At 42.1% G+C, this 26646-nt stretch overlaps 1 protein-coding gene across 5 annotated transcripts in view; it reads right to left on the reverse strand.

Annotated features, from left to right (window-relative positions):
- Positions 1-26646, reverse strand: part of Npr3 (natriuretic peptide receptor 3) — a 63134-nt gene that overhangs the window by 23884 nt on the left and 12604 nt on the right. For all 5 annotated transcript variants that reach the window (XM_051150972.1, XM_051150971.1, XM_051150974.1 and 2 more), the window contains exon 3: positions 16830-16996. In XM_051150972.1, coding sequence (XP_051006929.1) covers positions 16830-16996 — 167 coding nt within the window. The remainder of the gene's footprint in view (positions 1-16829; positions 16997-26646) is intronic.

The raw sequence follows: 26646 nt of genomic DNA on the forward strand, positions 1-26646 counted from the left end.
GAGAAACAGTTACCCCTGCCTATAGATGCATGTACATGCTACACACACACACACACACACACACACACACACACACACACACACACACACACACTTAAAGAGAAAGGGGCCAGAGGGAAAAACTTGTGAAATAGAAATATTTGTGAATCAAGAGGCAATGAGAAATCATCAAAGAAAATTTGACACAGAGATCTGGTTAGAAAATTCGCACATGGTAGTGATGTTTGGGCAGCCAGGGCCAGGAGCAAGTTTCCAAATGAGAAAGCCATCTTTCCAAATAACTCTTCTAAGGAGGACCTTCACTGGAGCTATTTCATTGTCCCCCAGCTTTCTTCTAAGCTCGTGTGACTTTTATTTGTCTATTTATTTTGTGTGCTTGTGTGTTATGGTTAAAGGTTTTTTTTAAATATTTTTTCATTTTTTTATATATACGTTTATATTATTACACATATATAAAATAAACTACATACAGCAAGAAGAACCACAAAATAAGCAGGAATTATATAAATGTTACATTCATAGTGTTTTGGCTATTTGTATTTAGCAACCTTGAAGAAAACATCTTTCCTTTCTTGGTGAGTCTACAACTCTGAATGTGAATCAATATCTATCATATCTCATCTCTATCAACTTAAAACTTCTATCTAGACCCAGGGGAGGGGAATAGGCAGAGGAGGGATGGAGGGTGGAAATGGGAAGATAAGAGGGAGGGGATAACAATTGGAAAGTAGTATGACTAAATTATAATAGAAAAAATATACATTAAAAAATCCAGGCAGAGGAGGGGGTTGCTGCTGAGACTTGTTTGTCTCATTTAAAAGTTTCCTCATTCCTTGCCCATCAGAAGCCACCTGCACAGGCACTGGCTGTCCTAGAGTAGCTAGGGCAGTACACCACTTCAAGGAAGAGCTTGGGAGGAGCTTTATGATGGTCACAGAGGCTCGAGCAACAAACATCTTCAGGCTCAACCACTGATGACACATGAGTCACATGGTTGGTACAAAGGTGCACGCACTTAGAGGGCACCAGATAAAGAAGACAGCCCTCAATCTGGTCAATCCAAGGAATGGGCAGATGGTTGCAATAAATACAAGCACCTGCTGAGTACAGAACAGGAGAAACGCCCCCCCAAAGATGAAGGTGAGTGAAGTCTATACTGCTGCAGCGACCAAGTTAATATGTTAATATGATCCAAGGCTTCTAAATAAGGAATTCCAGTCTCTTTAAGATCTTTAGGCTAGGATGGAAGCACAGGCATCTAACTCCAGTAATGAGAGAGCAGAGTGGAGTAGGCCATTGATAAAGGTGCTCAAATTAAAGCCAAAGTCAAGGTGATGTACCAAAATAAAAGTCTCCGCCTCTAAATCACAATACATGGGGCCAACATGTTTAGATTGTTATCAAATACAAGTTTAATCTAATGGGGCAATAGAAAACAGAGAGCAATTCGTAATAATACCCTAAAGCTCAATCCACTTTAAAAGGCCAAGCTGGTCAAGATGGTTGAATCCTCAGTAGCACAGTATTCTGTTCTTCCTCTTTAACCATTTGCTGGACCCCAGGAAAAAATTATCACTTAATGCTCCTACAGGATGCTTGCAGGGCCCAAGGATACTGATCTTCTTGCTGCTGCTGGGCTGTTTCCATGGACACCCTCACTCAGCACTTCAAGTTACGAAATCCCTTTCTAATCATTTTTTCATAACTTTCAAGCATAATTTAATATGATTTTATCCATTTAACAGATTAAAATCTCTGGTGCACAAATGCCCTTATGCCATTGGCTGTATTAATGGCCACTGTCTTAGTTCCATTTCTGTTGCTGTGATTAAAAAATTCCCTGACAAAAGCAAAACTAAGGGAGAAAGGATTGCTTAACTCAAAATTCCAGATTGTGGCCCATCCGTGTCAAGGATGTCATGGTGGTTAGATGTTGAGAAAACTGGTCACATTATGTCCACGGCCAGAGAGCAGTAGACCGTGCGCATCCATGGTAGACACGTGCACGCCTGCGCTGAGTTTGCTTTTTCGGTCACACAGTCCGACCCAGGGAGTGGTGCCACCCACTTCCACGCTGGCTCCTCCCACATCATGTAGCATAATCAGAAAAATTCCTCAGCATCAGCGCCCATAGGCCAGACCTCACTGAGTCTCAAGTAGCTCTCCATAGTGTCACAATAACAACTAAAAATGACCATCACACCCATCAAATAACTTTCTTACATCATTTCTTTTGCATTTTGAGATTATAATATAATTACATCCTTTCCTCCCTCCAAACCCTCCCAGATACCCCTTGTGCTTTACCAAATTCATGGCTCCTGTTTTCATTAATTGTCGTTACATACGTATATGTATGTATGTGTGCATGTATGTATGTTTCTAAGTGCGTAAGTACCACCTAGTCGCTCTGTATGTTACTTATATGGGCTGACCATTTGGTGTTGGATAACCATTTGATGTGCTCTTCCTTAGGAAAGACCATTTCTCCCACTTTTAGCACTTCCCCCAGCCTCTTCCATGTTAACACGGCTCGGGGACCATTGTGGAAGAAAAAGCAGAAGGACTGTAAGAGCCAGACGAAAAAAGGGAGATTGTTGTGAGATTATGTCTCTTTAAAATGTCAGAGACTACACCCATGATGTCACACCAACATGACGGACTAAACGTGAGTCGACCAAGGCCACCCTACATTATTGAGTCACCTACCTTGGGCTCCCCACCTTGTGAACCCATGAAGACAGCGGCATCAATGGTTAGTCGTCCCCCCACCCCCCCGCCCCAAACCAGATCTCTGGCCTATAGTTACAAACCCCTGTGGGTACTGTCAGCATCTGAGTATCAGAGTCCTCTGTTAGGCCAGTGGCTGGGGAAGTGGGGAATTGGCCCACCACCCTCCTTGCTTCCAAGCTGGAGGCCTGAAACACATGGAGTTCCCCTCTGGCTCCTGCCACGTGACTTGGGATGCAGAGTTACTCTGCTGTGACGCTGAGTTAAAAGTCAAACTTTCATGTAAGAAAGGTTAAATAGGAAAGTGCCACTGGGTGACTTCAGGAGTAGGTCTCTCCCATAGAGGGAGAGTCCCCGACAACATGATCCCTCCTGTAGATTCATTTGCCTTGGGCCTTCCTTTTTGTATTTCAGTTGTGAGGAAGTTAGTTGTCCATGTGAGGCGGAGTGCCCTTCTACTCCAATCAGTAAAAGAAACTGCTTAGCATTTCAGCCGGGGATGGTTTTGCACAGGAGATGCAGTATCGCTCGTGTGTCTTTGAGTGTGTTGTCCCCACCACAGCAATTGTCTTTGTGGCTCAAGTTAGTTGCATCACCACACACACTGTTAACACAAAACAGAGGTTGCCTTCCAAAGGGATGAGACGGGATGCCTGGCTTGGAGGTCCTTTTGCGTAAGCCTTAGGCTTCTTTGCTAAGTATTTTCACAGTGTGCTAAGTCAAGAGCTTTTTACAGTTAGAAAGCCACACCTACCTATGTGTAATAAACACAAGAAAATGAATGCTTATTTATAATCAAAACCACTTTAACCCAGATTATTCCAGTTTCTTCAAAGAGCTTATTAGTATGATTTCATGCTACTTAAAAGTTACCAGGATAAATAATTTAAAACAATTTCCTCTTTTAAGAAAATGAAAGTGATTTTTAAAGCTCAATATATCTTCATTGAAGTGTTTTTGAAGGCCAGCCAATATTTCTGTAGCTAGAGTGAACCCCGTGCAATGCGTCCATCACCCTGACTGCATTTTCCTAATGAGACTAATCCTATTAATATGTTTGCATGCAGGCCCATCATTCTTATATTGTTAAAAAAAAAAAAAAAAACTTGCGGTTTGATTTTATTCTCACAAATAAAATTAGCAAGGCCCTCCAGAGTCTGAAAAGGCCTTTTCAGTTGGACAAACTACTCCTGGGCCGGCTGTGAGGAAAGGGGGTGAGATCAAGGGAAGGGGCAGCCCTTTCTCTTCTGATGCCCCCACAGAAGGGCTTGACTATGCACAGCATTGCCAGAAGTGGGGCAAATACCTTTGCATCAGCTGCGTTCCTTTTTCTTTCCTTAGTTTGGCTGAAGAACTAACTTTCCAATTCTTCAACTAAGAAAAGTTGGACCTAATTAAATGACTCGAGACAAGAGGAGGGTAAAATGCCTAGTCGAGATTTTATTGATGACCTGATAAATTTTTAGCTAATATCCTCCACACATAAGTCCCCCCTGTGCATAATTAGTGTCAAAACACGACCTTGATCAAACACCACACTGGCTGGGCCTTCCCCCTTCCCTTAGAGGAATCACAACACTGTTTTTCAACCTTTTAAATGTCAGTGTGTCACACCTAGCCTCTTTAAACAATTACTTATTAAGTCCGTCTCTCTCCAATACTATGCCTAGATAAGCCACCATTCCCCAAGCCCACATTCATTTGTGAGCATCCGAGGGAGATGCAGGGACAGGAAGTATATTTCCAATACACCCACCTCACCTCCTCCTCCGCAACGCTGCCTGCCATCAGACTCTGCCTCAGTACTTGTTTAGTCAAATTTTCAACTTTTAAAGAAAAGGAAAAGGCAAGCCATGGGTGGCCTGCTGACCCACAAATGAGCAAATACCCCAGGTTATACAATTCCCTTCTGCTCAGAATACCTGGTTAGAAATAAAAGTGGTATTTACCAAATTCTACCCCAAGTTAAAAACAGGTCACTTTTCAAGCTGTAAAACTGAATTTGAAACCTCAGAGTACTAAGGATCCAGAATTGTTTGTGTTTTGGTTTTTGTTTTTTTTTTTTTTTTTTTTTTTTAATGGACACTACACATCCTTTTAATTTTTTTCATGTAATGTTCATTGTCTGTTGGAGGCCGGGCAGGGACCACACAAGCCATGTCGCACATATGGGAATCAGGACAATTTGCGAGAATCAAGAGTCAAGTCTTTGCTTCCACCAGGATCAAACTTTGGTCCTCAGGAAGATGCTGTGACTTTAATTGATCTTTAAAATTAGGTTCTAATTCTACATCTGCAAGCCTTGCAGCTGCGTCCTTGCAAAAAAACAAGAGGGCACAGAGCATTGCAATTCCTTAGCACATGCGCCCAGCAGCTTGCCCTTGCAGTTAAACACTATGGGATGGCGGTCAGCTCAGAGCTAAAGAAAAGCTGCTTCTGCGTACTGTGAATCTACAATAATCATTCCAAGAGGCCTCTCAGATGCGATATTACAAACAGCATAATATTCTACTGTAACAAAATTCTCCTACAGGGGTGTGCGCAGATGTGTACAAACCGGCGCCAGTGGCCCGTGCGTGTGTCGACTAGGAGGCAATTTTGCAACAAAGACTAATCAAATTCCTTCCCCACATAATGACAATGGCACTTAGCCTTTAAACTAAGGCTAGTTAGAAATCACTTTGGGCTGTCAAGGGCTGAGAGCTAGAAATGAGAACATCCTGTGAGGTGGCCGTTGAAATCTAGAGTTGTCTAGCAGAGGAGTCACGGGACCTGACTGAGGCCTTGCTCAGCCTGAACCCACTGCTATAGTCCAGGATTGTCCTCTGGCATTAGGACAGCTCCCATCTGGAGATTAGTAAGAAGGTGGTCTCTGTGAGCTCAGGCTCTGTTGGCACCTGGAGCTCTGTGCTAGGACATTCGGGATGTGTTTGCGTTCCTGTATGACTCGGTTATTTTTCCTGAGATTTTTCACTCCACAATGAGGCATCCAGAAAGGGATTTCAATAAGTACTGGAACCTTCCAGGACACAAACGTCTCCAATTACTTTCAAGTAATTATGCCGGAATTAGCATTAACTAATTAGTCTTAAAAGTGAATCAGCTTAGCTTTTAGAAAATGTACTTTAAAACCTAAAATTCGACTTCCACGGGTGACAGGACTCCTTACGAGATGCTCCTACACATGGGCCCAAAGGAGGGCTTTAAAAAGAAGGCAGCATAAAAGCTAAAATAGAGGAAGCAATCCTGTCTCAGATGTAAAGCAAAATAAAATTTAGTCTGTATATATGCCAATGCAATGGACCTATAAAGAAAACATCACATGAGTAGTTATTGCTTGTGTACAATTGCTTCTGACAAGTCCAAGGAGTGAGGCTGGGAAGATGGTCCAACGGGTAGAGGCGTTCGCCAGACAAGCCTGACAGCCTGAGTTCAGACCTCTTGAGCCCATGTAGAAAGCTGGATGTAACCTTTGACACCGGCATTCCTACAAAAGACAGGCGGAGACCAGACTGGACAACCACCTGGAAACTGATGGAGCATCTAGCCTACAGTACACAACCAAGAGGCAAAAACAAGGGAGATACAACTCAAATGCCAACTCCCGGAAGTTTTCCTTTGACCTGTACATTTATGATGCACCATGGGTACATTTACATCCATACACACACAAACACACACAATGTTGCTCGTTTGGTTTTTTAAAAGAAAAAACCTTGGAAGGAATGGCTTGGTGACACAGGCCCATAATCTAAGCTACTCAGGAGATCAAGGTAAGAGGATTGGAAGTTCAAAGATTGCTTGGGCTACAGAGCTAATTTAATGCTAATTTCAATAGCTTAGAAAGATCTCGCTACAAAATAAAAATAAAAAAAGAGCTGGGGATCTAACTCTGTGGTAGAACAGTTGCCTAACATACACAAAGTCCTGGATTCAAAACTTACCACCATGCTCAAACATATACACACACACAATATAACCAAAGAGTCAAAAAGAATTCTAGACCAAAACAAATATCCTCACTTACTCCTCTCCCCCCCCCCCCCCCCCCCGCCATAACAGATGCCAATACCATTGCAAACTTGTATTGAAATTCAACAATTAAGGCAAGACTTCCAGTAAACCACACACTCTCTTTAGAGTCCCCATAAAGAGACAAGTGGGTTTTTAAGCTGTAAGCCTGCAAGTCTAACAAGTACATGAAGGAAATTGTAGATGGAAGCAGAAAGTCCTTGAAATGGGGAAAGGAAAAACATCAGTAGACCTAAGAATCCAAACTGAGGAGTACTCAGAAGCATAGTAAGGGGATTCCAAGAAGTACAGCCATTGGAGTCAGACGCTGTACAACTGAAGACATGGGGTAACTTCTGAAGGTGGGGTGCAGTGGGGGTGAAAACACTAGATGCTTAAAAATTCATATCTGGGCTAAGAAGATGGTTTGGTTAGTAGAGCATATGAACTTGAGTTTCATCCCCAGAATCCAGGTTTGAAAAAAAGCCAGTCATGACCAATAAGACAGAGAACTCTGTGGGGCTTTCTGGCTAGCCAGTCTAGCCTACCTGGCCAATTCCAGGCCAGTAAGAAACCCAGTCTCCAAAAAAACAGATGGATGTTACCTGAAGGATGATACCGTAGGTTTTCTTCTAGGTTTATATACATCTGTACACACACATGTACCCATACACACATGAACTCTCAACACAACACACACACACACACACACACACACACACACACACAAACGAAGTCAGATTCCTGGCCCCCCCACTGAGCTTACACAGAGAAGCAATTGTCCCCTGCTCCATGCCATCCCACCACAAGAAAGGTATGTTACTGAATAAAAATGGGGGAACAGAAGAGTGTGCCTGGAGAATGTGGCAACTGGGTAACATACAAAGTTGAGGATAATGTAAAAAAAAAAAAAATGTAAGTCTGGAGTCTTAGGTGGCACTCCTTCCTGGCTCTCAGGAGGTAATACAGCATAATGACTCGCCATAGGGTTTAAGAGAGAGTTTTTTTCATTGAAATTGACCAGCCCAAGATAAAATGTACTCAAAACATTAATATGTAGGATGACTCTTTGAAATCGTGAAGTTGATACTCAGAGAACTCCAATACAGTCCACCCTTAGGCAGGTTCATTATAAATTCAGATCCCTGGAGAGTGCTGAAGCAGGCACTCAGAAACAGAGGCAGAACAACATCTGAGGAATGCTCCCGCTATGAAAATCAAAGAGATAAATGTTAACAAAACAACAAAAAATAAGAGCCTGAAAGAAATAGGCAATATAGGATGAATAAGGCCATTAAAAAGATGGGATGACTCCTATCTCAACCAATGAGAAATACTATCAATTATGGGGGGGGGGGTGTAAAGCCTTCATTCAATGTGCTTTTAGATAGAAAAAGATTCACCTTGATCATTTATTAAAATATGACAGACTATCCATTACAAAATAAGCCCCAACTTTGAGTAAATTAAATAAAAATAGCATGTACTCTAGAACTGGTGGAAGGGATAGTAGGAAGATGAGCCTCTGTATCCAAGAACGAAACTCAAGTGCTGGGGAGCTGCTCAGACAAGAGAAAAGTATGGATGCTTTTCTTTGTCTTTCTCTTTTCTATCCTCTTTGATTTTTTGCTTGAAGACAATGTCTTGTATACATTGTTGACTGGCCTGGAACCCATTATGTTGCCCAGGCTAACCTGGAGCTCGTGGTAATCCTCCTGCCTTGGTTTCTCAGAATCATAGACATCACCACCACACCTACCTAAAAAGCCTTTGAAAATTAAAAATATAACATACATTTTCAAATACAATAGTTTGGAAGATAAAGTTAGAACAATCTCTCAGAAAGGGAAAGAGAAAGGCAGAATTAGAAACAACACTTGTTTTGGCAGCGTATGTACAAGAAGAAAAGAGAGAAAATAACAGAACCAGATAAGGATGGCTAACACTCAACTCTAACAGTTACAGAAAGAAGGAACTAAAGGCACAACATAAAGATTTTGAAATACGCAGACCAAGCCCAGCACCATGGCTCACATCTATAATCTCAGCACTCAGGAGGTTAATACCATAACCTTGTCACAAATTCCTAACCAGGCTGAGCTACATAACGAGTTCCGGCCCATCCAGGGCTACAGTACAAGACTCTGTCTTCCAAATAACAAAATATAAAAATATAAAAAAATAACACACTCACACCAGGGACTCACTGTTATAAATTTTCATTCACCAATCAGCCCAGTTTTCTGTTTGTCTGTTTTCTAATTCTTTTCCCTCCCTCCCCCTGCTTCCCTTTGCTCTACACCATAGAAAGATAACTCCTTCTCGGTGCATTTCACTGTCATGTGACTCCTGATTAGTTCAGTTCACACGAGGCAGGAGAATAGAACCAGAAGGAAGAAGAAAGCTAGGGCATGTCTCCCCCCTCTCCCCTTGCCTTGAGTAATGTCTCTGGCAAAGACTGTATTTTTTCCATCCTTCTAGTTTTTGTAGACAGCCCTAACTTTAGAGATCTATTAAAAGTCTGTCTTTCTTGGGCCTTCTAGCTCTAGGAATGTTGGTGACTTTTTGCTATTTCTAATCTCTGACTTGCTTCACTATTCCTTCTGGAATCTCAGCTCTTCTGTTCATTGAATTACCTGACACAGATTATATTTTCTTGTCTAGATCTTCACTGATGCAATCAGTCATACAAAGAAAATACTAAAAGTCTTGAAGGACAGACAAAAAGAAAAGAAAACAGAATTTAAAAAACAAAGAATTAAAATGGTAACAGTAAGATCCACAAAATAAAAGAGTAATATCATCAAAGTCTTAGGGAAAATAATCTTTAAAACTACAATTTTATACCCAGCTAAACCATCAATTAAATGTTGAAATTATTATAATGCAAAATGTGTTCTGATGTGCAAAGTATCAAGAAATTTCTCATCAATGCCCCCTTTTCTCAAAACATACAAGAATTTTATGAATAGAAAAGGAGTCATGATGTTCAAGGAAAGGACCATGTAATGAAAGAGAAAACTAAAGCACAGTTCTAAACTGGTGTTAAAAGAAGAAATTATTCCAAACTGGAGCAGAAAGAAAGATAAGGTTCAAGACTAATGTCACTACACAAAATCTTTTACTAGGTCACTAAAATTGGAATAGTGAGAACTATGTAAAAGCAAATAAGATAACAGTCATTAAACTGCAGAGAAAGTGCAGGAGAAACAACAGGTTCTCATAAAATAATATATGATTATGCTCTAACTATTTACATGAGAATAATGGGGGAAGCTCTGAATATCATCTTTTAGCTTTTGTTCAAACTTCATTCTGTGAAAACATCTTTAAGAAGAAATTGTATTATGAAATATTGGGAGGGTAGAAGAAAAAGAAAATATTAACAGAAAAAGAGTGTGTCAAACAGTTTAATCTTTTTTCCATCTAAAGAATCAAGATATAGTATCAATTTTTACTATAAAGAGCAGCAATATAAATAATCTATTTTAAAAGTACATAGGCAACATCAGGAAAAACATTAACAATAGTCATCTTTGTATAGTCAGAAGCACAGAAAGAAAAAAAGGAAAGAAAATTATGCTTGTCTGTAATTCTTATGGTACTATAAAGTATCTTTAATTGAGTGTACTTTTTTTTCATTCACTGTATCATGCCCTTTCAGCCTGGGAATCTATGATATTTTTATGTAAACAACATCAGGGAAAGAAGGTGAAGTTCACCCAAGGAAAAAGCCAAGTGTTAAAGGGCCAGTCAGTGGCTAGGTCTCAAAAGTGCCAAACACAATGGAGAGAATGGATCAAGGCCAAGAGTGGGATTTACAGGAAGGAGAACCCAGGGATGTTGCCAAGGCCAAAAGAGTGTCTTCAGCTTTGGCTCACCCAGTCCTAAGAAATAGTAGTGAGAACAGCGTGTCTTAGACAGTCAGGTGACTCACTGAATGAATGAGTGAGAAGTGAGTGAGTGAGAAGTGAGTGAGTGAGTGAGTGAGAGAGAGAGTGAGTGAGTGAGAGAGAGAGAGTGAGTGAGTGAGTAAGAAAGTGAGTGAGTGAAAGAATGAGTGAGAGTGAGTGAGAGAGTGAGAGAGAGTGAGTGAGTGAGAGAGACAGTGAGTGAGTGAGTGAGTGAGTGAGTGAGTGAGTGAGTGAGTGAGTGAGTGAGTGAGTGAGTGAGAGAGTGAGTGAGTGAGTGAGTGAGAGAGTGAGTGAGAGAGTGAGTGAGTGAGAGAGTGAGTGAGTGAGAGAGTGAGTGAATGAGTGAGTGAATGAGTGAGGGAGGGAGGGAGTGAGGGAGGGAGGGAGAGAGTGAGTGAATGAGTGAGTGAGTGAATGAGTGAGTGAGTGAGTGAGTGAGAGAGTGAGTGAGTGAGAGAGTGAGAGAGTGAGTGAGTGAGTGAATGAGTGAGGGAGGGAGGGAGTGAGGGAGGGAGTGAGGGAGTGAGAGAGTGAGTGAATGAGTGAGTGAGTGAGTGAATGAGTGAGTGAATGAGTGAGAGAGTGAGTGAGTGAAAGAGTGAGAGAGTGAGTGAGTGAGTGAATGAGTGAGTGAGTGAGAGAGTGAGTGAGTGAGTGAGTGAGAGAGTGAGTGAGAGAGTGAGTGAGTGAGTGAGTGAGTGAACATCTCTTTCATCTCAGAAATAAAGCTAATGACTTCTCTAATATAAGATTAGGTAAAACTTGAGCATTTTTTTTCTTCTGGGAGAATGATTTTTTTTTTAATGTAAGCATGCACAAACATAGTTCTTATTCATGTAAATAAACATGGCTCAGGAAAATAACCCAATTATATACTGGTCATGATCTAGCCCAGTGAATCTCACCTTTTTTTCTATATGGGTCCCATAGATGAAATTCTGACTCCTGTCTCCAAATGTATACACTGTGCACTTACAAAGCCTTATATGCAATTACAAAAAGTCAATACATAGTAAGGCAGGAAGTCTTCATCCCCTTAAAGTATTTATGGAAACTTGGAAGCCTGAGAAAGGGCTCTGTCCCCATGGCTCTGCTGGAGATGACCTGTCCAGACTGCTGCAAGTGCCATCCGCGTGCCATGGTGCTAAGGTGCATGACATTTTCTGTGTTCCCGACATAGGAATGTATCTCTTATGGAACCCCAGAGCTCAAGGCTGTGGCTATTTTATTCTTGCTCCTGAGTTTTTAGAGGATTGGGATTCCATCTGGGAGCACTCACTCTCCAGGATCAGGTTCACGGTGGTGCTCCCCACAGAACTCAGTCAACAGTCTCTGATGATGAACAAAATGATCATCTACACTTCAGAACAAATAAGGGCAAAGGATGACCATAGCTGAAGAAGACACCGAATCCTTAGCCATACTTTGGTAAGTATGTGAACGAGGAGAGGGAAATTGATACCTTGAGAGTGTGTATTTTGGACTGGACAGTACAGAAAGAAAAAGGAAACACTTCAGCCTCTGGACCGCCAGGCTCACACAGAGGCCCTGATACACTCACTTAATCTTTGGGTCTTAAGTTTGCCTCCTTATTGGGCGCATTGTTGTTAAAAGGATCAGACTGATGTAGTGGAAAAAGAAAGTCACTGGCCCAGGAGTCAGAGGATGCAACTAATCTGAGCTTGGCCACCGCACAGCGCATTCTAAAACCAAATACCAGCACTCTGGAATTGGAACCACTCCTAGGGCAGAGACCAGGCAGCTCCATTAAAATGCCCTTGAGTGAGAGCCTCTGCACATGTAGGTGACCCAACACAAACTAGTGGCGATGGCCAGGCAGGCACTTGGCAAAACCTCTGAGCCAGGCCTCGAGCCCCAGAGGCCTCTCCAATGTGACATTACTTCTCAGATTATTTTTACTAGTGACCCTAAATGTTCTTCTGTGGAAGAAGGGACCCTGCTGTGGACCCTTTTTCCACCCTAACACCACCTAGTGAAGCTGAGCTCGGTGATCCTAAGGGGGTCGATAAGCAGAGCCCAATGCCCACGAGCATTGCTGACCGAGAAGCTAACACACTTCTCTGAGCCTTGGTTTTGGCTACTTGAACGAGAAGATGTCGGAAGTGATGTCTTCCCAGTTCAGCAGCAACAAAAACTGTAAGTGGGATGCAGATTGAGTGTGCTTGAAACATTAAGTGCTGGCATAACATAACAGAAAATTCTTCACGTCCTGTGGCGGCTTGCAGTCAAAATGTAGGGTCAGTCAAGATCCTGTACAAAATTATCTTCCATCTACATGCCTAAGGTGTATAGAAAATCAGTGTGTTTTGTGATTAGACTTGGTTTCCATGTCCCAAATATATTTACTAACATTGAAATAATTCTGACCTGGGCTTTTGAAACTTCAAATCCCATCCCCGGTGACACAGTTCCTCCAAAAAGGGTACAACTACTCTGTTAAGACCACAGCTCCTGATCCTTCTAATCCTTTTAGATAGTGCCACTCCCCAATAATCGAGCGTTCAGATATATATGGGGCCGTTGTTATCAAACCACACACACACACAGCGGTGAGAACAGAAACTAACATATAACCTTATAACAGAATGATGGATCGGATTGTCACAGTAAACATACAGCCAAGTGCTCTAAACCCAGAACTTGGGAGTTTGAGGCAGGAATAGGGGAAGTTCAAAGACATTTTTAACTATATAGTGAATTTAAGACTAGCTTGGGTAACATGAGATCCTGTGTCAAAAAGTAGGGGGGAAACATAGCAAAGCATTGGATGGAATTCAAACCCAAAAATCTACCCAGGTGATGAAGCATAGAGCTTACCACACACACTAACATAAGTAAGCAAGAATGCTGAGTGTGCTGAGTGAATTATATCAGCCCCAGTAACCTGACTGCCATCTTACACATAATCTTCCTAATCTGACCAGTCTATGTATGGCATCTTATATTCCATTTATTTTTTTTCACCTTTTTCTTTATTTTAGCGAATATCATACATATGTACAATGAAAAGTAATCCTATCTACCTCCATCCACCTCCAGTCTTCTCAGTGCCCAAACATGCTCACTCCCAACTTCATGTCTTTTATTTATTTTTTTTATAAGCCACTAAATCCAGTTACTCTCCCCCACATATACATGGGTGAGGGCCACTCACTGGGACATAGGAAACCTCCCCCCCTTGGCCACTTCCTCAGGAAAGAATGACTCTCCTTCCCCTGTTTTCCCCAGTTAAACTGTTAAATTTTTTAAAAGAGGGAGCAAGGTATGGAAATGAAGATCAATCTTAGAAAACCACGATTGTATCAATCAGGGTGCAGTTGGTAGAGTCCATACTGCAAAAGCTTTGAGGGTCTGAGTTCAGCCTCTGACAGCCACGTGACAACCCAGGCATAGCCGCATGCACCTGTAACCCCAGATTAGGGAAGGCAGAGACAAGAGGACAATCCCTGGGGATTTCTGACCAGCCAGCCTATCTATATCAACAAACACAATGTTCTATGAGAAACAGTGTCAATAAATAAATAAAATGGACAGTGAGGAAGACACCCTACACTGACCACTAACCTCAACATACATGAACACACATGCACACACACACTTGAGCACACATATGCTCATGCATATACTTAAAACTTCTAATTGATCCATCCAAGTTTAGTAAGCAAAAATATAAAATCATTGTACTATTAAAATAGGAAAATAGTTTTACTATTTTTTTAAAAAAATCATTGTTTCTCTGTCCTAATGTTGCATTATAGCTTGTTTTTAAAAAAAAAAACTTTCATTTCATATATTCAATTAATTTCATGTATTTTATTTTTGAAAAGATGACAACCTTTCCAGGGGTGCTAGCAATGTGCTAATATGAATGTAATCTAATAAATATAAAATTGAATCCAGAATATCATTTAGTTTTCAATGCTAAAACAAAATTCCAAAGGTTTCAAGGCCTTCCGTGAACCCTGGACTATGCAATCCTTAATGTTTGTGCCACTCTGGTCAGTCATCCTAAGAAAATGCATCATTTAAGAGAAGCAGAAAACCTTCACCAAAGAAAACTAAAAGAGAATGTCTCGGTCTGAGGTGTTCTCTCAGCCTCCACAGTAGGCACCATGCTTTTCGTATCAGCCAAACAAAGTGGTGGCATCTGCAGCGGTACAAACAGACAGGAAATCTGCCACGTGCTCTTTCATTTTAAAGTTCAGACAATTCAATGCTATGTTAGGGTCCTTGCCAGTGCCATAAAAGTTATAATTCATTATATTTTATTTTCATTCGACATAGTTAATTTAATAATTTATTCAGATAAATACAGTCTTAATTTAGTTCTAGACACATTCCCATAAACATTAAGAAATAGATTCATTAAAAGGAAACAAATCAGACCCTACTCAGAGATCACGTGGTTAGCTGGGGAAAGCAGAGTGCAAATGAGAATTAATGGATCCGCCAAACTTGCTGGGTATGTGCTTCAGGCAGGTGCAGAGGCCAAGCTAAGCTCTGTGAAGTGGAGCCCCACGCAATCAGATAGGACACCCCGTGCATGCAAATATGAGAAGTTGAAGGACCCGGAGGAAATCTGTCTGAGCGATGCCGTCAGACTGCGCATGGACGCACCTCCCACTGCACTGGTCTAGCTTGTGGGCCCAAGCTCTTGACTCTAGTTCCTTTGCTCCCTGCCCCCTCCACCCCCCGCCACAACAGCACAACACAGCCACCTGTGCAAACCAACCTTATAAGCAACTGATGCTCAAAAGCATCATGAAAAGAAAAAATGGAGGGCTGGGTGATGGAACACATACGCGAAGCTCTGGCTTTGACTCCCAGAACTGGGGGTGGGGGGACCAGGGGGGCAGGAATATGTTTTCAGAATTAGAATAAATTACTATAATTACTTCAATTATACTTAAAATTATAAATGTTATTTATTTGGGGAGGGAAGGTGGGGGGGCAAGAATATGTCTTCAGAATTAGAATAAATTATTATAATTACTTCAATTATACTTAAAATTATAAATTTTATTTATTTTAGAAATGAGCACGGAGAAGCAATATTATAATTCACAAGTGCAAATATTCTTGAAAACACTAGAATTGGGTCTGGAAAATACTATGAATTCCTGTAGTAGGAATGTATTACTAATGAGATTTTGCTCGGACTACAGTTAAAATGAGATTTAGCATTCTGAATAAGAATAACATAATCCAGAATGTGAAAAAAAAAAGTATATTGAGAAGCCAACTGTTGTTCAAAGAGTCTCTTTATGTCAGACAACATATGATGAAATAATTCAACTTTAACAACTCCCAGGAGCAAGCCAGGCAAAATGACACTGTCCCTTAGTTTTCAAATCATGAAGTTAATATAGACCATTAGGAAAAATAATATAGAGGCATACAGAAAATAACTTTATATTTTCATTATTGGCAAGGAAGGAAGGACAGAGCAGCATACCCACCCACCCCAGCCCACTAACTCGAAAGCCCTCTGCTCATGCTACCCTGAGAAAGCAGGACACTGTGGGGACATCTCAGAAACATAACTAAATATGCCGAAGGCTGCCCAAACAATAGTACCCAGGGGGTGTGACCCTTACCCCAGGCTGAGCTTCTTTAAAATGTGTTAGTAACAAGAGTGCTGCTGGAATGGAAAGACCTAGAACAGCCAGGTAGGAAACAGCTTTCACAGAAGAGAAAACTCCACTGCCTGCAAGAGACAGGAACAGACCAACCAAGAAGAGGACATGAATTGTCCAAAGGAAGAGCCTCCAAAACCTAAAATACTTCTTGCCACCAAGTCTTGGACAAATTAGCCATGCAAAGCTTGGGCACTCCTTCAACTGCCTCCTCCCACAACACCCTCCTGGCTCAGTAAACGATGAGAGTCCACAAAACCCCTGCTCTGGAGGCAGTCTTCCACCCTGCAGCCCTGCTGCAAAGGAGAAGTGTAAGCGAGAGGCAAGGAAAGATGATGGGATGGGGGTTGGGGAGAGGAGAAGTGGCGGGAGAGACAATGTGGGGACACAGAAGGCAACAATGACATTCGGACTTGAATGTTTGAGTGGCTCAGAATGGGGCAGTTTGTCAGCTCTGGTTTAATTGGAAGCCTGTTTTCAGGATGCGGAAGGGCGGGGCTCATGACCAAGCACTTACGTAATCCTCCTCGTTGAGGCCTTGCTTCTCAACAGAACTTTTCACCTCCATGGAAAACTTCTCAAACTCAGGTTTCACGGTCCTCAGTAGGGTGACTGTTTGCAAGGATGAGTATGCCTGCCTCGCCTCAAAGTCCTGCTTGTCTCCTCTCTTCCACGAGCCATCTCCTACGAGAGAAATGAAAATATTTATAATTCCAAGCCCGCCACCATAAAAAAAAAAAAAAAGGCCATTCTGTCTTTTCAACTGCAACGTGTCCCTACGTGGTACCTTTGGCCGTTGAGGTGAGAGGTATTGTCATAGTTTTGCACTTAGGTATAATGTCACAATGTCAAAATCATTACAGGAGAAGCAGTCTCTTTGGACACATGTTCCTTTGAAATGTGAGAGAGACAGACAAGCTCTGTTGATGTAACTGCCTTATAATAACCACAGGACTGTGACTGTCAGCCCCCCGGAACTGCAGTCCTGCGGAAGCAAAGGGGAGTCTTTGTTCCTTCCCATTCATACTAACTTTCAGTACCTACAACCCATTATGGCAGTGAACCAAGTCACTGGAGTGGCCAGATGAGCATAACGGTGTTTGGTCCTGGAATGGCAGGTTGCAGTAAGGCATGAGGGCAGGTCGCATACAAACTAAATGTGTGCTGTTAAGACTTAGAGGTTACTGACACTTCTTCATCGCTCCAGAATGAAGAGGGTAGACTTGAGGGCTTATATCCGTTTAGTATTGGCAATGTCATCAAAATTGCTCACTAAGCAATGCCAAACCAGTGTGTGAAGTATAATGAATATTTTCAGTATGTATATAGCAATAGTAAAAGATAAATGATAGATAGATAGATAGATAGATAGATAGATAGATAGATAGGCAGGCACAGACAGACAGACAGACAGACAGAGACACTGAGCAGCCTGTTGCTTCACAGCTCCTGCCTCAAAAAGTAACTGCTAATCATCTGAGAAAGTATCATTCTCTTCTTCTGATTTCATTTTGGTGGCATAAAAAGGGCCTCAAAAAACAAGGTGGCCCCTAACATGCTAATAAGCTACTTTTTAAAGAAATCATTATTATAAATCCTGGAGCTCTCTGAAAACAAGATTACAGCCTGAGAGAGTACCACCACAAGTCAGCTGTGCACCCCAAGGCCCAGTCTGCAACTATGGCTCAAATCTAATAGCTCAGTAGCAAGGGGACCTCTGGGACCTCATGGGACCCCCTGAGAAGATGGACAGGTCTGGGGTACTCAGTCCACAGCTCCAGAAGTTCAGTGATGAGCAAATGAGTCTGAGATCTCTTACCACAGCTTGAGTCAGATGCATCTGACCTGTGTGCATGGTGCGTGCACAACTCTACAACAGCCATAGAGAACATCGTAGGTGTCTCCAACTGTCTCCATCAAATTTGGGAAAGAAACGTAACCCATGTGTACAACCAAACAGCCTGCTATAGGCTAAACAAAGCAGAAAAAAGAGGCAACAAATCCAAGCAGGAACCATCTCATGTGAAGACAAAGAATGAGTCTGGTCTTAAATGCATAAAAAAGGATTTCAGTAGGTAGATAAGAAGGTGGAAAGGCTGCCTGGCAGAACCCACACCAGCGGGCAAAGGTGCAAGTGTGTACAGCATCCAGCAGGCAGCGGATGGAAGATGGATCTCAGTCTGGGAGATGGGAAAAGGCAGAAGTGGAGCGTGTGCTTGTGGAAACATCTGTTTCCTCACCGTTCTAATAATAGTAGCCGTTTCTTAATTGCTTGCTATGCCCAGATAAGTACGGTAAGATAAACAGGACAGAGATGAGAGCATAGCTCATTAAAGATGTTGTCTGTTCCCAAGGACCACAAAATTAAATGTCAAGCCACCAAACAAAATTTGACAAGAGTCCTCCTCCTCCGTCTTCCTCCCCTGTGACTCCTCCTAAGTCCTTAGCAGACCACAGCCTAAGAGAAGCCATGCCTGGCTCTGGAGCCAGTGAGATATACCTTCGGCCAAATGCAGGGGAGCCAAGAAGGCTACTCAGTCCGGAAGATCCAGACAACTCAGCAGTCACTAACCATTGAACACTCCAAAGTCTAAGAGTTCCCACGGAGGAAACCTACTTCCTATAGACAAACAGTATGCATTTACTGAATAATCTTCTCATTTTCAATTGTATTTATTTTTAACTACGTGTATGTGAGCATGCGTGCTGGCATACGCACTACATGCACACACGTGCCTGCAGAGACCAGAAGAGTTACAGGGGATTGTGAGCTGCCACATGTGGATGCTGAGACCTTAACTCGGATTCTCTTTAAGAGCAGCACACACTGTCTTAACTGCTGAGCCATCTCTCCAGGCCCCACTGATTCAAATTGCCAAGATGCGTTGAAGCTGGGATATAAAGCCTGCTTCTTCCCTAGCGTACGTGAGTGCCTGAATTTGATCCCAGGCTTAAGAGGACCTAAGTGGGAGAGCTTAAAAGTTCTGATGTTTCTAAATGAAGAAAATTAGTATTTCATCAATGGAAAAGAGTTAGGTTTTTCTCAGGGAGTTCAGAAATTCTTAAACTTGTGAGGTTTCATGCTATGTCAGAAAATATATGCAGAACCAGAACAGCCATTATCTCAGTAAACAAAGGAAGAACATACGTCTTTTTCAAAAATAAGTGAAATCTAACTCTTACAATGCCAGCAAGCATGACCTGAAATATAATTTTAGAGCTTTATTTTCTAGAAAAAAAATAGAAACGATAATGCTTAGTAAGTTCAAGCCAGCCTAAGCAGGTATCTGTTCATAGCCATAACTTCTTCCTCAGTGATCTCTTCTCCCACACTGGGGCTGTTGAACACGAGGAAAGCAAAGACTGAGTTGGCGCTGTGTCCCATTGGTAGGGACATACTTAATTCAGCAGACACCTAGGTGCCTCTGGAGATTTATGAGCGGAACAGAAGAGGGACAGGCGAGGACCATGCCTTAGGAAATAGCAGTGGATTAGAGAGAGGAGATGCTGAGCATTCGCAGCCACAGTAGTCCAGGCAAGAGGTTAAGAGAGGTCATATGTGGGAAGTCACTAGCCAAGAACATAAACTGAGCCCTCTAGGAGGTCAGATTCACTAAGAACTTTCCTTTTCTTTTTTCTTTTCCTTTTTCTTTTTTTTTTTTCTTTCTTTTTTCTTTTCTTTTTTTTTTTTCTTTTTCTTGCACTCTGATATGATAGCAAACTTTTCAAAAATAAATATATTTTTTTAATTTTATAATCATAAAAAGAGATAACACCCATGAGAATGAAATCAAGACAGCTCTACAAGAGAAATCCCAAACTCTACAATGGTTAGGGAGGGATGGTAAACAGAGAGGGAGAGGCATCACAAATGACGTCAAGGAGAAGAAGGAAAACAGTGATCCTTGCAGAGAAGAGCTGAGTGATGTTAGTGTCGTGGCAGTGTCTGCAGAATGCCCAAAGGACAGCTCCAGGCCAAGGCTGGAAACAGGTCCGAAGCCAGAGCGAATACAGGTTAGAAAACTAGACACTGAATGACATTCCTGCACAGATCAGACTTGGAGCCCAGCAGCTGTCTGCCCTAAAGAAGAAAGCGCAGGTGAAAAAGTAGAGAGCTGAGCACACGCTGTTGTTAGTGAGCACGAATAGTCAGAGAAGATACAGAGGCACTAACAGTATCGGGAAACTGCAACAGCCTCAAAATCGGGAGCACAGGATTTCCAGAAATGGTTCATTAGAAACTACCCGGACAGAGCCGGGCGTGGTGGCGCACGCCTTTAATCCCAGCACTTGGGAGGCAGAGGCAGGCGGATCGCTGTGAGTTCGAGGCCAGCCTGGTCTACAAAGTGAGTCCAGGATGGCTAAGGCTACACAGAGAAACCCTGTCTCAAAAAACCAAAAAAAAAAAAAAAAAAAAAAAGAAAGAAACTACCCGGGCTTCCTCAGAGCTACATCACACCAGCTGCAGGTGCTACCATTTAAATTCAAATAAACCCAAAGTTTAATTCCTTCATCACAATTGCTACATTTTAAATATTCAACAGTCAGCCATGTGTGGCATGTGACCAGCGGCTCTCCTGGCAACACAAAATAGAATGTAACCAGCCTGGTGTCATAGTGTATACCTGTAATGCTGGGACTCAGAGGGCTGGGCTGGAGGATGACCAATTTGAGGCCAATCTGGGCAATTAAGCAAGCCCAAGTACCAAAAAAAAAAAAAAAAGTGAGAAAGAGAAGAAGAAAAGAACAGCAGGGAGAAGAGGGAAGGGAAGGAAGAAAGGAAAGCCCGGAGGAAGGAGGGGTTACTATCACAAGAAGTGTCATCAAATAGCACTGTTTGGAGTCGTGGCCCTCACCAAGGCTAAGAAATTTGTTAATAAAACTACTCATGACCTTGAGGGAATGACCTTCAGGAGAGTGATTGGTATTAACATCATTTTTTTTTTTAAATCATGTAGGGGGGTGCTGGAGAGATGGCTCAGAGGTTAAAAACACCATCTGCTCTTCCAAAGATCCTGAGTTCAATTCCCAGCAACCACATGGTGGCTCACAACCATCTATAATGAGATCTGGTGCCTTCTTCTGGTGTGTAGGTGTATACATAATAAATAAATCATTTTTTTTAATAAATAAATAAATAACCATGTGTGTAGCCGGGCGTGGTAGCGCACGCCTTTAATCCTAGCACTCGGGAGGCAGAGGCAGGCGGATCGCTGTGAGTTCGAGGCCAGCCTGGTCTACAAAGTGAGTCCAGGATGGCCAAGGCTACACAGAGAAACCCTGTCTCGAAAAACCAAAAAAAAAAAAAAAACCATGCGTGTATCAATGGTTAGTTAATTACCAACTTAGCATATTCTATAATCATCTGGGAATGAAGTCTCAATCAGAGCTTAGGTTCCCCCATGTCTGAGGGAAGAGTTATCGTGATTAGAAAGAGTCAGCCATTACAGGTGCCGTGGTTTCCTAGACAGGAGGTCTGGGTTGCGTACGAGCGAGAGCAGACCATTAGCACGCATGCGTCAAGCTGTTGTTCTATGGTGCTCTTGACTATGAATGTTGTGTGACTAGCTACTTTAAATTCCTGTCTCTTCAACTTCCCAACAATGTCAGGATATTTTATCCCAGCAAGAAGAAACAAAATTATGTGTCTGTTTGTCTGTCTGTCTGCCTGTCTGTCTGTCTGTCTGTCTGTGTGATTACAGGTGTACATGTATGCGTAGGTTCGCATGTCTGTGCACACCTGTGTATGCGTGAATGCCAGGAGAGAACCTCCAAACACTGAGAACTGGGATTCCAGGCACATGAGGGATGCCCACCTTGTTTTGTGGGCACTGAGATCTAAGGTCTGAGTCTCATGATCGGGCAACGGGAGCTTTGGGGCACGGTACTATCACTTAGCCTCCAGTGTGGTATTTTCACAACTGTCCAGATGAAGGAAATACAAAGAAAAAGAGCTCTGCTCCTGAGAAGCGGGATAGAAAAGAAGATGGTCGGTCGCCATGACTACAGGGTAAGGGACAGTGTATGCTTTGCTCTGCTTTGTTTGAGTTTAGTGAATGCGAGCTTTCCATGAGCAAAAAAAAATCCAGAACGTGTATAAAAGGGAAGGCAAGGGCTGGAGAGATGGTTCAGTGGTTTAGAGCACCGCCTGCTCTTCCAGAGGTCCTGAGTTCAATTCCGAGCAACCACATGGTGGTTTACAACCATCTGTAATGTGATCTGATGCCCTCTTCTGCAGATAAAGCGCTCATATACAATGAATAATAAATAAATAAATCTTTTTTTAAAAAAAGGGAAGGCAGTCTGTGCTTAACAAGTCTGTAGCCAGGACACTGGCTCCAGTGACTGCTGCCTATGCTCCAATAACTGTGATGTCCTGCAACTCCCAGCACCTACTAAGGACTGAGCACACAGTAGGCCTTCGATGTATGTAACCTGAAACGAAGGACTATCTGGGCATCACAAACTCTGCCCAAGGACTCAATGTCTGTCATTCACGTAGGCTGCCTGCCAACCACTGTGGCTCTTGAGCTCTGGTGGCCGTAAGTGAAAGAAAAGCGCTGACCTTGCCTCATCGTGTCCACTCTACACAGTCTCAGTACCACATAGTGCCAGGGCCCAGGCTCCCGGACACAAACACCCGTTAGTATTGCACACAGCTCTGTATAGCTGCTTTGCCTGGAGTGAAAGCTTACAAGTGGGGAAACCAAGGATCCAGGAGATTTAAACATAGGAACAAGAACAAATGAAAAAGGAAGGCAAGATGCCTGAGCCCTGTCCAACCTGTGATCAGCTCCTCACAGCTGAGGCACCGCAAGAGTTAAGACTGCATTTGCAGTGCACAATGCATAGATTTAAAAGAAAACAGTAGCACGGGGAAACTAGAAGTCCTAACGCGTTGCCAGGCAACCATAGGAGTATCTGAGAAACCCTTCCGTCCATCTCTTTGTTCCAAATTGGCTTTAATGTGCCTATATCTCATTTACTGCAAAGTATGATTAATCCAATCTCTCCTCTGGTGTCTGTGTTCGACTTTCCTTCAAACCTCACCTGAATCCCTGCTGTCCGAGTTCTTGGAAAGGCAAGTTGAGGGCAGCAACAGTCCTAGCAGCTGCAGTTGGCATTGTGCAAGTAAGTTCCCACTACATTCCTTTGAAGAAGGTAATAAGGAAGCGAATACGACTAGAGAAATGCCCGCAGATGCCATGAAAACATCTGTAAGGTAATATAGTCATCTGCTCTTTTGATTTTTTTTTAAAGTACAGCCTCAAAATGACTTCAAGTGCTTTAATTCCTCCATATTGTATCATGCACTGAACTTTTGTCAACATAAAATTTGGGCAAGGCTGGAGATAATTCTGAGGGCTCACCAAGATTGAGACACTTAGTAATCAGAGAAAATAGACAGACTGTCAACCGTGTTTTCTAAAAGTACCAGTGAAAACAAATGGCTTCCTTTAGAAGAGCAACTCCCAAGCTGTGGGTCATGGCCCCTTTGGCGGTCACATGTCAGATATCCTGCATATCAAATATTTACATTACAAATCATAACAGTAGCAAAAATGCAGTTATGAAATAGCAACATAATAACTTTACGCTTGGAGGTCTCCACCGCATGAGGAACTGTATTAAAGGGTGGAGGCATTACGAAGGCTGAGAGCCGCTGATCTAGAGCAGATACACAGTTTGTGTGAGGCACCATCGGGGAGAGTGATTGGTGAAGAACCTTTGGGGATCACAGCTCTGAATGTGGGTGTTCAAATTTTAGAAGAAGACCAATATAATGATCCTCCCGAATGAAGGTTCAGGTGACTCTACCCACTGCATGGTTCTGTTGGTCACTTCAGGGACATAGAAGACTCAGAAAGGCACTGCACTATACTCACCCCCCCCACCCCCTCCTCATGCATGAAGCCCACACTAGTTTTGATACTAGGAGTCCAACTGAGAGTACAGTTTCTGACCTGGATCTTATCGAGGGGTAGCCAACCTCACACAACTGGAAGTTGAGCAGCTTGCTCTTCCATGGTAGCTGACAGAAAGGAAGGATCTCCTCTCCTCCGCTATTCTTGACCTAGCTTGACTACCTGAAAGAGCTCTGGAGGTGGGAAGGCCAGGGTAGGGATCTGATTCCATAAGTGTTACCTACTTCTTAGGTTTCCTGTCTCCATTTTCAATAGCAAAGATTGCAGCCAATTCCTGTCTATGCTTGCATATAAACACCGAGCCAGCATTGTGCCTCTAGAAATGTACATTGTGTGATGTCATGATAAGTATGTGATTTAGCTGCATATACACATAAGACAGTCCATATATACTGTACTGAATAACTAAAGGCTGGGAGCAGTGTTAAGAATTAGAGATTATCTCCACAGGTGAGTGGAGAGTGGGATACGACTTTCTCACGTACTCTGGTGCCTCACATTTGACCATGTCCCCTGGAGGGGGAGACGTGGTGGCACTCAGAGGAAGGACAGCAAGTAGCCAAGAAGAGACTTGATATCCTATGAGAATATATAGGGGGAGGTAATCCCCCTCAGGAACAGTCATAGGGGAGGGGAATAATGGGAAAATGGGAGGGAGGGAGGAATGGGAGGATACAAGGGATGGGATAAACATTGAGATGTAACAAGAATAAATTAATTAAAAAAAAGAAATAGAGATTAATTAAAGATCTTCTGTGCATTGTACCATGGTATGACCATTTTATTTAAAAATATTCCTGTGTTGAAGATCAGATAGTTCAGTTTTACAATTAAGCTTAGTTGTTTAGGGGTTGAGATGTTTTTAGGTCTAAATAGATGTTTTAAGTTGCTAATGATGAGATATGTTAGATATTGATTTACATTTAGAATTTTAGACACACCAAGATAGGAAAGGTGTTTTCGTCAAGGCTGCTAAATACAAATAGCCAAAACACTAAGAATGTAACATTTATATAATTCCTGATTGTGTCATGGTTCTTCTTGCTATAGGTAGTTTATTGTATATATGTGTAATAATATAAATGTATATGTAAAAAATGTTTAATTATAAAAATATTCTTGTGAAATATTCATACATATAATAGATGAGACATGTATTTCTAAGTAATTACAAAGTAACTTTTTATCTGCGCTGCAGAATTTTAACTTGCTCTCTTCTAGTTGTCTTTATAGGTTTTTTCCAAATGTTCCGCAATGTCCATGTATTAATAACAGGGGAATGCCACACAGGTGTTATCTTCAGGTTAAAGGAATCCTAATCATAACGCTTGCATTAGGTACTGCATGCATCATGCATGTACATGTGTTTGTCTGTGTAGAGCGTGCATTTGTATGCATCGCCTTAAGTTCTGTATTTCACTTTGTGTGGCAGAATCGATCTTTTTCCTTTAACCTGTTTTGACTCATGTGTTAAAGAACTCAGTGCTGCAGCCACTAGTGTTATGACATTCTGGTCTTAAGTCAATAAGTGAGAGCAGCACTCCGCTTACAGAGAGGATGCAGAGGGGAAGCCCATCATGCTAGTGGGTAGGATGCCATCTACTACAGGAAGCAGTGGTTACTTTTGTTTCATCAACTTTTCTTTATTCCCAGAAGAAGTGTGTTATATTATCTGTATATACACAGCGATGACTTCGTAAGTAAGCCAGGAAATCAGGCCAGGAAACCACAGTGAATGTTTAAAAGGCTTGGGTCCTATGTAAATAACTATACATCATTAGCAAGCGCTTGGAAGTAGAGCTCACCATAAACACGCCATCCGTGTTCTGCACGTTTACTGCTCTACAGCAACCCATGTGTTTGTGTAAGAAAATGTCCTATAGACCTGAAATATCTACTTCCTAAAGAGTCCTAACTACAGAGGGAGGGAAAGGCTTTGTACTTGTGATCACAATGAGCCTCTTAAGCATTCTTCCACTACATGGGGCCTGGAGAGATGGCTCAGCTGCTAAGAGACCTGGCTGCTCTCCTAGAGAACCCAGATTCAAGTCCCAACATCCACATGGAAGCTTACAACAGTTTGTGACACTAGTTCCCAGGGTGCCCATGCCCTCTTCTGGCTTTCCTAGGCACTACACGCTTATGATGTCCAGACATGAATGCAGGCAAACACCCAAACAAGTACAAATAAATACTTATTTTAATTTTAAAAATTAATCCTTTATTGCACAGACCCTGGGAGTTTCCCTAAAGCCATTCATTATAAGGAATCAAAGGTGTCTTCACCCTACATGTCAGTGGCTCATGAAATTCTGCTTAAGAGAAGATTATGAAAAAAAAATAAAAAAATAAAAAATAAATAAATAAAAAAAAAAAAGAGAAGATTATGGTGTAGTAACCTACAAGGAA

The sequence above is a fragment of the Acomys russatus genome, chromosome 9 (genome assembly GCF_903995435.1).
Source record: "Acomys russatus chromosome 9, mAcoRus1.1, whole genome shotgun sequence".
Lineage (NCBI taxonomy): Eukaryota > Metazoa > Chordata > Mammalia > Rodentia > Muridae > Acomys > Acomys russatus.